We start from the raw sequence: 11,594 nt of genomic DNA, 5'->3' as shown, positions 1-11,594 counted from the left end.
TGACGGGCTTTCCTTTGTAGTCTAGGCCTCATACACAAACTATAACCCACAAGTCATATCCTGTGGCAGACTACAGCTCACATTAGCCATTGAATGCAAATAAGTCTCAATCAAAGAAGAAAGGAAATTAAAGTGTTCAGGGTGTATCTGCTCTGATTGGGCTGAGCAGCCCCCATGACTCTCCTGTATACTTAGTGCCCTTGGCACACGGGTATTTCATGTGGGCAGGGTGAAACTGGCTGTGGTCAGGGTGAGACTTTAAGCTTTTGATTTATTCCCTTATTTTGAAAGGATTAAAAAGACATTACATATTTTTGTGTAATTTTAGTACTACTATTAATTTTGATGACGTGTAAGTGAGGATGAAAAGAATGCTAAGTCACTGCTGCAGATCAATATTCTTGCCGAGAAGGCAGGTTTTAATGATCTGACTTCATTTTGTGTTGTCCTGCTCTAGTTCTTTAAATAATGGCTTTGTTGAGATGCAAGTCTTCTCTCAGCTCTGAGTCTTACACCTGGCTTCACCTGTGGGACTTCCAAGGGGGGGGGGGGGAGATGGCCTCAGGACCTTGGATTAGCTTTGTGGTGGCCTCTCTTTTCCTCAGAGGCACAACAGACGCAGGGCAAAAAAATAAATAAAAGATAAGTAAAAGTATCAAATGCATCCTAATGGGGTACACAATTCAGGGGTCAGTCTATTCACAATAGATGTGCAGCCATCACCACTCGTTAATATCAGCATCTTCGTCACCCCCAAAAGAAACCCCATGTCCATTCAAAGCCACTGCCCATTCCTCTACCCCTCCTGGCACCTAGCAAGCAATATTCCATTTTTGTCTCTCTAAATTTTCCTATCCTCAATATTTCCTATTAGTAGAATTACACCATATGTGGCCTTCTTTATCTGGCTTCTTGGCACATTTCCTGGGTGCGTGCATTTTGTGGCTATGTCAGTACTTAGTTTCATTTTTTGATTGTGAATTATCTGCTGTGAAGATATACTGCATTTTGTGTACCCTTTTTTCAGTGGACAGACATTTGGGATGCTTTTTTTTTTTTTTAATGTTTGAAAACAGTTGCTGTGAACATCTGCAGAGGTTTTCTTATGGACATGTTTTCCCTTCTCTCTGATCTATACCTAGCATTCAAATTGTTGAGTCTTAAACCATCTTTAACCATTTGAGGAACTGCCAAGTTGTTTTCCAAAGTGGCTGCACCATCTCCCAATCACAGCAGCAAGTGTTCCAGTTTTTCTGAGTCTTTGCCAGCACTTGTTATTGTTTGTTTTGTAAATTTTATATAAGTTTAAAATTTTCTCAGCCACCTTTCCTCTTTTTTTTTTCAGGCTTTCGAAGGGCTAGCATCATAAAATATGAAAATTTTCAAATATCTATACAAAAGCAGAATAGTTCAATCATCTCCATTACCCATCCTCAGCTACAACATCAGCTCTTGATGTGTTGACTGGACATGGTACATCGCTTCCCCTGTTGGACAATAAGGGCTTATCTCATTCATTTTCCCCTTCACAAATTTTTTACAGTAAGTTATCTTTTAGTTCTTTTATCACCTTTAAAGTTCATAGAAATAATTAAACCTCTTGTTCTTATTCCATCAAACCTTGACGGTGGTGGTGAACTGACTCCTCCCATGGAAGCTGGGAGTGTTAGTGCCCTGCCTGTCTCTCCCAACCGTGTTCAGCTCTTCCTTTTGTATTGTCTGGTGGGTGGTGTTTAGAGTCTGTTCTCCACCCATAATTAAGTCTTCCATACTTTGTCAGTTGGTTCTAAGACTTGATAACCAAAAGAATTTATATTACGAGTTCAAAGGTTGTCCACTGCAGCACCTGACAGTGTGTGAGGCTTACTTACGTTTTCTACAGACTTTGTGCCAAGGGAGACAAGTGTTCTAAGCGCCTAGCTGACCGCTAGTTTAGACAGGAGGATTCATGGACACACTGTGCAGGCTCTCTTCCTTATCATTTACATCTCACATGGCTCTGTTTCTTAATCATCGTATGCTGTTCTCGCTCCCAGTAGAGAGGAACAGCGTTGAGAAGGAAATGGTCTTTCTGTTTGGCTCCTACACTATTTATAGTAAGTTAACTTGGTTTTTCTAAGAGTTGCAAACCACAATTGCATTTGTCACGTAAACATAGTCACCATTAAATACCATCACTGTTATATTCTACATATACTTTATTTTATGATGAATTATAAATACATAAATATTAAAAAATAAAGCCATTAAAATTCATAAATTAAAATATTCAGCTCTGACGCTTTGAGTATTTCTCTTGCATGGCGGTCTTTAGCCTGTCTAAGAAGTCTTCCAGTGTAGTCTGTCTGGCTTCCTTCCCAGGACAGTTGCTCTGCGAAAGAAGCATTGCGTTAGCTGCATTGGGAAGCATTCGAGGCTTGCTCTCCTGCCTGTCAACTGTGTCAGGTGTCCCCTGGCGCTTGCCACCTGCACAGAGCGCAAACCTGGACCTCCACAGTAGTTTGATTGGGGTCCGACTCTGCCACTAGGCCAGCAGGGTCTTTACCTAACCTTCCTGGTCACAGTACCCCCTGCATGCCGGCTTTCAGGGGTGGGCACAGTCTCTGGAGATGTGTCACAGCTAGGGGCTGCTCACAGGCAGTGATATGGAGGTGCAGGTTAGACCGGTCCATTGCCCTCCTGGGCACTCTGTGTGGCTGCCTGACTTGCTGAGAGATTCAGTCAGCTGCCCTCATGCCCTCAGTAACACCACCGTGTTGTGGCACCAAAGGAGAAAAGGATTCCAGGTCCCTACCTCCAGGCCACCACTTCACTTTGAATAGGGGGCCAGTGCCGTGGCGCAGGTTAATCCTCTGCCTGTGGCGCCGGCATCCCACATGGGTGCCGGTTCTAGTCCCCGCTGCTCCTCTTCCGATCCAGCCCTCTGCTATGGCCTGGGATGGCAGTAGAAGATGGCCCAAGTCCTTGGGCCCCTACACTTGTGTGGGAGACTGAGAAGAAGCTCCTGGCTCCTGGCTTCAGATCGGCGCAGCTCCAGCAGTTGCAACTGAACCAGTGGGTGGAAAACCTCTCTCTCTGTCTCTCCCTCTCACTGTCTGTAACTCTACCTCTCAAATAAATAAATAAAAATCTTTTTTTTTTTTAAAGCCATTGCTTAGGCAAGCTACTTAATTTATTAAAAAAAATGTCAGTTTCTTCCTTTGTAAAGTGGGGACGATAGTACCCACTTCTGAAGATCATTAAGAGGCTTGCAAGAGAGAACGCGTGCAGTGGCCGGTCCTGTTCATTCCCTTGATCTTTCCAGTAAGGTGTGAAGGTGGAGGCCCAGGAGGGGAAGAACGTCCCTGTTCTCTAAAGCCGGCTCCTCTGCTCTGCTCCAAGGCTTCTGCCCTCTCCTGATTCTGTCCGTTTCCTGTAGCATCAGCTTTCCTTCCTTCCCACTGGCACCCTAACACGCTGATGGATATCCCGCCTGGGAAGAGCTCCCCTTACTCCACACCTGCCCTTCAGCTATTGTTCCTTTTCTCTGCAACCTTACGGCAGAACACCTCAAAAGAGTTTTCTGTATTCACGGTCCGTGATTCACCTGTTCCCACCTCCTCCTCTCTTGTACCAGCGCCAGCTGGGCTTGCATCCCTACCTCTCCATTTATATCCCTATCACCAGGGCTATCCGTCCTTCCAAAGCACTCCCTCCCTAAGAGAGCGTCTTCCCTTGCCTTGCGGTGCACCACACGCTCCTAAGTTTTATCCTATGGCAGTGGCTGCTGCTTTTCGTCTCCTCTGTTGGATCCCCCTCTTCCTAACCTCCAAGACTCAGGCTTCAGATCTCTTCCCTTCTCTACTTCAGTCTGACTTGAGGTAGCATCACTGGAGAACTCTGTTTTACATGTAAGTCCTGACCTCTCCCCTAAGCTTTTCTGACCATCTTCTCAACATGTCCACTTAGGTCTGCAAATAGCTACCTCATATTTATGATGTTTGAAATTGAATTCTCCATCTTCCACAGCATGAAGCTATGTTAAGTCCCCAGCGTTCCATGGCTGTTACAGGACCAGCCATCCCCAAAGGGTCCCTGCAGGAACCACGAAGTCACCTTGTTCTTCTTTCATAACTCACAAATGATTTGCCACCAAGTCCTTCTGGCCCTATTTGTAGTTATATCCCAAATTGAGCCACCTCCACTGTTCCCACCCCATCCGAGCCACCATTGTCTCCAGACTGGTCTACGGTAGAAGCTTTCTGACAATACACTCAACGCTGTTCAGTCTGCTTACCATACCATGACCAGAGTGACCACTTACAGCCATGTAAGTCAGATCGTCCTCTATCCTGCTCAGAACCCCATCCTCGGGGCAGAATGCAAAGGCCCTGTGTGATGTGATTGGCTGAACTCCCCCTGGGTCCCTCTGATCCAGTCATATTGGTCGTCTGGCTGAGCTTTGAACCAACACATGAAACTCATCTCCACCCTCAGGCCTCTGCACAGCTGTACTTTCTGTGTTGATCAGGTGGCCTGAATCCTCTCAAACTGCTGCTTGGATAACATCACGAACTCCTGAACCAGTCCTCTGCACTGTGACTCCTGCATTCTTTATTTCTGTTTTTCTTCATGGCGCTTTTCGTTACTGAACATCATATTACACATTTGCATCTGAGAGCAGTGGACTGGCTGCTTATCTGAGAGAGCTTCCTCCACTGGTTCAGCCTCCAGACGCTTGCACTAGCCCCTGGCTAGGAGCTAAATCCAGATCTCCCACTGCATGAGACATCACAGCTACCTCCTAGGGTGCTCATTAGCAGGAAGCTGGGGTCCAGAGCCAGAAGTGGGAATCAGACCTCGGCACTCTGATGTGGGACGTGGGTGTCTCAACCACTGGGCTGACTACCCAGCCCTGCCTGTTTGTCCTTAATGGTGCATCCCTAGTGTCTGGAAGAGCACCTGGCACTCGCAGAGCCGTAACGAGTGCTGGTTGAACGAGTGAGTGGGCGGATTAATCAAGGTACTGCAGCTCCTGAGGCGGAGCAGTGAGCGGGGGGGGCCGCCTCCGCCGCCGCCTCCTTACCAGCTTCGCCATGCTGCAGAGGTTCCTGTCGAGTCCTCTCAGGAGTCTGAGGTCACCGAGCTCTCCGTGCTCCTTGAAGCACCAAGACACCTTGTGGTGGAGGTAGAACTGCCGGAGTGCAGTCGCGGCCCTGCAGACGGCCTCTCTCTCGGTTGTGTTCTAGAAAGAGAAATACCAGACGGCCACGCGCTAGCTCTAGCGTGGACGTGGAGCAGGTGTTTTCCTTCCCGATTTCCTTCTGGGAGGACAAATGGAGAAAGGTGAGTTTGCCCGCTGTGGCTCCGTAGCCAGGCATTCCTGCCTGCTGCTCTGGCCTTCAACCTCTCCAGACGCCTGCTACCAACAACCTGCACAGGCTGCCACCTGCTCTTCAAAACCTCCCAACTTCTCTTCCCTTGGAGGGTTTTGCCAGAAGGGCCCCTGGATAGCATCGCTGACTGAGGTAAGTGGCCCAGGGGAGAGTCCCGTGCAGGGCCATCTGGCGCTACAGTCCGCGTCCAGCTGCGAGCTCTGCTCTTCCTTCTGTAGAAAGAACCCACATGAGCCCCTCCCGGCGGATTCTGCTCTCATTCCGAAAGCCTCTCGGGTCCAGCTTTCCCTGGAAACACTGCTTGTTGACGCAATGAGTGCCCATCATTGGCCTGGACACTGCTGCTCCGGGCAGCACTTGAATTTGGCTCCCCGCAGGGGAGAGAGCCGTACATGGAGAAGTTCATGGTCAAGTGGGGAGTTAAGAGTTTCCCCATGCTACAAGAGGTCAGTGCCCAGATGAGCAGGGCAAGCTGCCGCAGGGGTCTGACCTGGGGAGGTGAGAGGGTGCCATTGAGCTGGAGTTGGGGCCTTGGCTGGTGCAGGATGAGGATCTCCTGGGAGTGTTGCAGCTCTGATGTGGGACTGTCCACAGGCTCTTCCTGGGGACAATGGGTCTTAGAAAAAGAAACCAGCTTTTGGGGTCGGCGCTGTGGCGCAACGGGTTAATGCCCTGGGCTGAAGCACCGGCATCCCATATGGGCGCCGGTTCTAGTCCTGGCTGCTCCACTTCCAATCCAGCTCTCTGCTATGGCCTGGAATAGCAGTAGAAAATGGCCCAAGTCCTTGGGCCCCTGCACCCACGCGGGAGACCCGGAAGAAGCTCCTGGCTTCAGATCAGTGCTGCTGTGGCCAATTGGGGAGGGAACCATCAGATGGAAGCCCTCTCTCTCTCTCTCTCTGCCTCTCTCTCTGCCTCTCCTCTCTCTGTGTAACTCTTTCAAATAAAAATAAATAAACCTTTAAAAAAAAAACAGCTTTTTGGCGGAACCTAGGAGAGGGATTGTGCATCAGTCTAGACCAGGCCTCGGTGTGCTCTGGTTTTCCACTGAAAAACAAAGGCATGAAACCTAGAGCGGTCTTAGCTTGAGCCCTGTTTCCTTATCAAGTGCAGATAAACTGTGTAGCCTTGCTACTCAAAGTGGGCCCACGGGCCAGCAGCCTGGACGTCACCTGGGAGCGTGTTAGCAGTGCAGGCCTACAGCATGGGAAGCTGCAGTGAGAAGATCACCGTGAGGACCACGGGGGACGCTGCCCAAGCAGCTGCCAGTTCTGTATTTCACCTGATGCTCAAGGAGGTAACTAATCAGCAAGAACAATTCAGGCTCCCACCAGCAAGAGACAACCTCTTAGGATTCTGGTAAATATCTTCTCAGGTTTTTCTTTGTTAATACAGTTTTTTTTTCCTCCAAAATGGAGCAACTGGTATTGACACTGTGTTGTGACGTCTTTACACTTAGACTGCAAGCATTACACTGGAGAATGCTGTTTAAGATGGAATTCAGAGGGGCACAGAAACCACTGTGGCTTTGTACAGCCTCTCGTCAGTCCCCGGTTGTAGCAGCTTTTTGCTTCTATAAATGATGTGGCAGGAGCAATCTCTGTGTCCATCTCTTTTTCTGTAAGCTAACTAACAGATTTTATTCTAAGATTTTTCAAGGAAGCTCCCTCAAGGGGAGGGCCCCTCGAGGGGAGGGCCCCCTGCCCCATGTGCTGGACTGGCGGAAGGACACCTAGCTGGCTGGGAGTCTCTTCTAGTCCCTGACTGGAGTTTAAGGGTAGTGACTGTCTCTGGGTTCTGGGAGTCAGGGACCCCCTTTCTAGCCACCACCCTGGCTCGGTGTGGGTGGGTGGCAGTGGTGAGCCTGTTAGGAGGTGGCTGCTCCCTGTGTACCCAGATGTGAGCAGGTGCCCTCCTCTGTTGCTGTAGAGAGAACGGTGAAATCTCAGAAAGCCAGAAGGGCCCTTTGATAATTTTCCCATCAAAAGCTGGTGAGGCTTTTCTGAAACTTTAGCTCAGAAGCCTAGAAGTTATGCTGTCTCTTGGTTTTGACCAGTATATGATCACAAAAATCACAAAATTAGAGGAAACCCTTTACAATGTTTTTCTAAGTATTTTCTAAAGGCATTGTATTTAAAATAGGAATTGAGAAGTCTCTGTTGGATGAAAAGGACTATTTCTAAAGGGAGTCTTAGTTGGAGGCCTTGAGTTTAGTTCCCTTGGTTTTGCTGCACGAGGATAACCCTTGACGCTCCCCTGGCTTCTTGGCCAGCCTGCTTCCCGCCACCCGCGTCGCCTTTGTTGCCTGTGTGGTTCTGGCAGTGGCTCGGGAGGAGGCCTCACACCTCGGCCTTGTTCAGGAAGAGAGGAAAAGAAGGGCGTGAGCCCATGCCAGAGCGAGGTCTGTCCCTCGAGGGGATGCCAGGAAATGACCATGGAGTGGGGTTTTCTTCTGGGGCAGTGACTCAGTCTCCTAACTTGGTTCTGGGCTAGCCTCGTCTAGGGCCACTGAACGCAGCCCTGACGGCGTTGCGTTCATTATCTCCTGCTCTGCCCACGTTTAGTCAGCTGATACATGGGGAAGTCCTCTGAAAACCCAAACAAGGCGGCCTGAGATTCAATATGGAGCTCTGTGAAGACTTGTGGGCTCCAGCTGTCCTTGGTAAATGGGATATACTTCCAAGTAAGGGTACACCCAAGAAAGCCTTCAGAGAGCAGCCAGCTTGCTCTCCTCCGGCTGGAGTTGCCTCCAAGACCCAGGATTTCCATCCGCTTGTTCCTGGCAGCAGCTGTCCCGAGGATGCTCCCCAACTTAGAAATAATGTAATTCCTAATCCCCCAAATAACTGAGACTAATACACTAGGTTTTAAAAAGACTTTCTCCTTTGGGAACATAAATAGCTTTACCTCCCACCTACTACTTTTGTGGGTTTTTGTTTGGAAAATAAAAGCCTTTCGTTGCTCTGAAATACCTTAATAGATGAGTAAGCAGTGCTGAGTATTGGGGGAAGAAGGCGATGGAAGAGGGAGGTTAATTCCAGGAGGAATGGGTCAGGCTGTGCAGGGGAAGGCGTGTGAGCTAGGGAAGCGTGAGGAAGGCCGTGGGGACTTGGAGGAGATGATGACGGGTGTGGTGAGGGGGCATCCCTGTGAGAGCTGGGAGAAGACAGGAGCCTGACCTGTACTGGGACGGTGGTCTTGAAATCACAACTTTCTACCCACTCCAGGGCTGGGTTCCAGCCAGGCCTCCCATCACCTCCAGAGTCACCGTCACACCTTCAGATGTGGAAAGTGAGGCACAAAGTGGCCAGAAGTCTTGTCAAAGACCACACAGCTAGTTAGTGGCAGAACTGGGACTGAAGCCATAGCCTGTCTCCCAACTGCCGCGGCTGACATGGAGCCCAGGCAGCAGTGTGGCATCCACGGGTCGCAGGACACAGCCCAGATGCTCTTGGCTTCTGTTGGTGCTATCTTAAGTCCTTAAGCAAGGACTTGGAAATTGTATAAATATAGTATATATATATTATACATACACCTGTAACCTTGTCCTTGGGAGTCCCATCCTGTATCAGACTCCTGGAATAATCTTCAATAAAATGAGGTAGCCCAGATAGAGCCTTGAAGAGCAGTCTTAGAAGGAGAAGGGGGGCTGGCACCGCGGCTCACTAGGCTAATCCTCCACCTTGCGGAGCCGGCACACCGGGTTCTAGTCCCGGTCAGGGCACTGGATTCTGTCCCGGGTGCCCCTCTTCCAGGCCAGCTCTCTGCTGTGGCCAGGGAGTGCAGTGGAGGATGGCCCAAGTGCTTGGGCCCTGCACCCCATGGGAGACCAGGAGAAGCACCTGGCTCCTGCCATCGGATCAGCGCGGTGCGCCGGCCGCAGCGCACCAGCCGCAGCGGCCATTGGAGGGTGAACCAATGGAAAAGGAAGACCTTTCTCTCTGTCTCTCTCTCTCACTGTCCACTCTGCCTGTCAAAAAAAAAAAAAAAAAAAAAAAAAAGGAGAAGGGGCCCTGCTCTGTGGGCCGAGTGCCCAGGCTGACTCCTGGCCGGGTCAGCCCCTCCAGCACACACGGAAAGCCGGCACTTAGGAGCTTTGGGGCTTTCATTCTCAGTCGTGTGTTTCCATGAAAACAGGAACTGAAGTACGCCAAGCCATTGATACAGCCCCAGTCATGTGTTTGTCAGAGAAAACACACTATCAGCTGTCAAATCTATCTCCTCCCACTGCACATGGTGGGGTGGGGGTGAGACTCGCGGGAGCAGCAAGGCTGATGGTGCCCCAGCAGTCAGAAGCAGGGATGTGTTGGGCTCTGTGCGTCAGGATGGTCCCAGCACAGGCGCGAGGGGGTTTGGTAGGACAGAGCCCGCTGCGGGCCTGGGGGCGGCCAGGCCGGAACGCAGTGGGCTATTAGGTGACCGGCCTGTGGGAGAGAGAGGAGGGGCTCTGGCAATACCTCCTCTGTTGTCATAGGAAGTCTCTTAGACAAAATGAAAGCTCCCTCGACCTGTAATCTCAATATCTACTTCTCTGTGAGGCTATCTGGTTTTTCAGAAAAGCATGGGCCAGAAAACTTCTCTCATTCAACAGGCATTTAGTGAACACCTTCTGTATTCCCGGTAAATCCCTAAAGAGCTTTTTCTTGACCTGGGTCTGGTGACAAAATCCAAGCTATCTGTCACACCCCTCCTCAAATCAAGTGAAACCCGAAACGCCGAAACACTGTCCTCAAGCGTGAAGACGCAGATTCTCATTTCTGAAAACATTTAACACCTTACAGATAGCCTGGGCCCCCCTGTTTCCCCCAAGAAGTATCTTGTTGGAGCCCTTGCAGGCGGCTCCCGTCTCACAGGTCCCCCTGCACTGGGGCAGGCACGGGCAGCTTCTTACCTTGGGGACGGCCAGGGCGTCTGCTATCATCAGCTTGGTGCATGGAGTCTTGGCCCCGGCAGGAACAAGAGAACAAGAGACAGAGTCAGCCTCCGACGGGACAAGTCTGGGGAGAAGTCTCGCGTGCTCCCTTTCCTGCCCCCGACCCCAGCCCCGGGCCTCCTGGCCCTCAGGTTTCTCATAGTCTAGGACGCACGGGGAGATGGTGCCAGATAGGTGCTCACCTTTCTCTCTGTGAGGATGTTCAGGGTTTTGATGACTTCGGGTAGGATGATGTCGCCCCTGCGCCCCTGGATGAAGTGCGCGGTGCCTGCGAGGAGGCAGAGCAGAGTGACAGGCAGCTGGGCAGGGAGCCCCATCAATAGTGCAGTGGCGGTGCGGGGCAATTAGTTTATCAGGAGACGCTACCAATGCATTCTGACAAAGATTTCTCTATTTATAGATTTAAAATTGCTGAAACCGAGGAAAAATGAGTTTACATTGGAAATTTTCGTTACACCAGATTGTCAGTTGCTGGGAGCCAATCAGAGCCTCTCTTCCAGGAGAAAAAGTGCCTCAGAGAAACAGGTAAAATGTTCCTGTGAAATCAGACCAATAGGAAAATGAAACCTTTTTTTAAAACTAACTACAAAGTTTCAGCATAGGAAATTACACCATAATTTGCTCTTTAGATTAATCTTATCAGCTTGGGGCTGCTGCTGGCTTTTGCTTTGCATAGAAGGAAGAGGCCACAGGTGTCCGAGTTAGTCTGAGCGCGGTCCCTCCCGGGGAAAGATAGAGTGATATCAAGAAAGTCTGACTTGCACAGCTCTTGAGCCCGGGCTCTTCCAAGTATGGGTGGAGACCTGGAAGTTGTCCTGTCATGGAAAAGCTGACCTGGGGCTCCTCTCTGGGCAGAAGGAGATCCTGTCCCGTCCTAGCACGGGTGGGCTGTTCCTGCAAGTGGAGGTCTTGAGGGCAGGACAGGTGACACTGGGTGGGGCAGGTGAGGACGCCCCAGGCCGGGTGTGCCCCTCTCAGGAGCACCACTTCATAAATGGGACTTCAACACATCCTAATTAGGAAAAGAAAAAATTAAAAAAGCCCCAGTCTTAGAAACTTGCGAATCAGTTCTCTTGGTCAGCGCCGCTTCCTCCCGCCTGGCTGTTGGAATCTCATCCCCTAGAGCTGTGAGGTGCTTGCTCACCTTGACAGTGAACCTAAGGACCCCATCGCTGGCTTAGCTGCCTGGGCCTTGTGCAGCGTCCCTTCTCCCTCTGCACCCTCCCAAGAAAGGGCCCGGCCACGGTGGGAACCCGCGCCCTCACCCTTCCTCCCAGAGCCTTCCC

General features: G+C 50.4%; 1 protein-coding gene and 1 non-coding gene across 3 annotated transcripts; one reads left to right on the top strand and one right to left on the bottom strand.

Moving 5' to 3' along the window:
- Window positions 1-490: 490 nt before the first annotated feature.
- Window positions 491-618, top strand: LOC127490857 (small nucleolar RNA SNORA64/SNORA10 family). The gene has a single exon (XR_007919248.2). It is a non-coding gene; the product is annotated as a small nucleolar RNA SNORA64/SNORA10 family (small nucleolar RNA).
- A 1,651-nt stretch (window positions 619-2,269) lies between these two features.
- IL4 (interleukin 4) lies at window positions 2,270-10,639 on the bottom strand. Of its 2 annotated transcripts, NM_001163177.1 has the most exons (4): window positions 10,491-10,625; window positions 10,267-10,314; window positions 5,066-5,224; window positions 2,270-2,371 (listed from the first exon to the last, which is right to left on the bottom strand). In NM_001163177.1, exons 1-4 carry the CDS (start codon window positions 10,623-10,625, stop codon window positions 2,270-2,272), a joined length of 444 nt encoding a protein of 147 aa, NP_001156649.1. The 2 variants fall into 2 exon arrangements, with proteins under 2 accessions (NP_001156649.1, NP_001164577.1); NM_001171106.1 differs by lacking the exon at window positions 10,267-10,314 and having other exon boundaries at window positions 10,491-10,639.
- Window positions 10,640-11,594: the final 955 nt, after the last annotated feature.

This window comes from Oryctolagus cuniculus, chromosome 6 (genome assembly GCF_051225735.1).
Source record: "Oryctolagus cuniculus isolate XC-2025 breed Fujian yellow rabbit chromosome 6, ASM5122573v1, whole genome shotgun sequence".
NCBI classification, from domain to species: domain Eukaryota; kingdom Metazoa; phylum Chordata; class Mammalia; order Lagomorpha; family Leporidae; genus Oryctolagus; species Oryctolagus cuniculus.
Note: the sequence above shows the minus strand (reverse complement) of the source record. Positions and strands in the feature narration are given on the sequence as shown.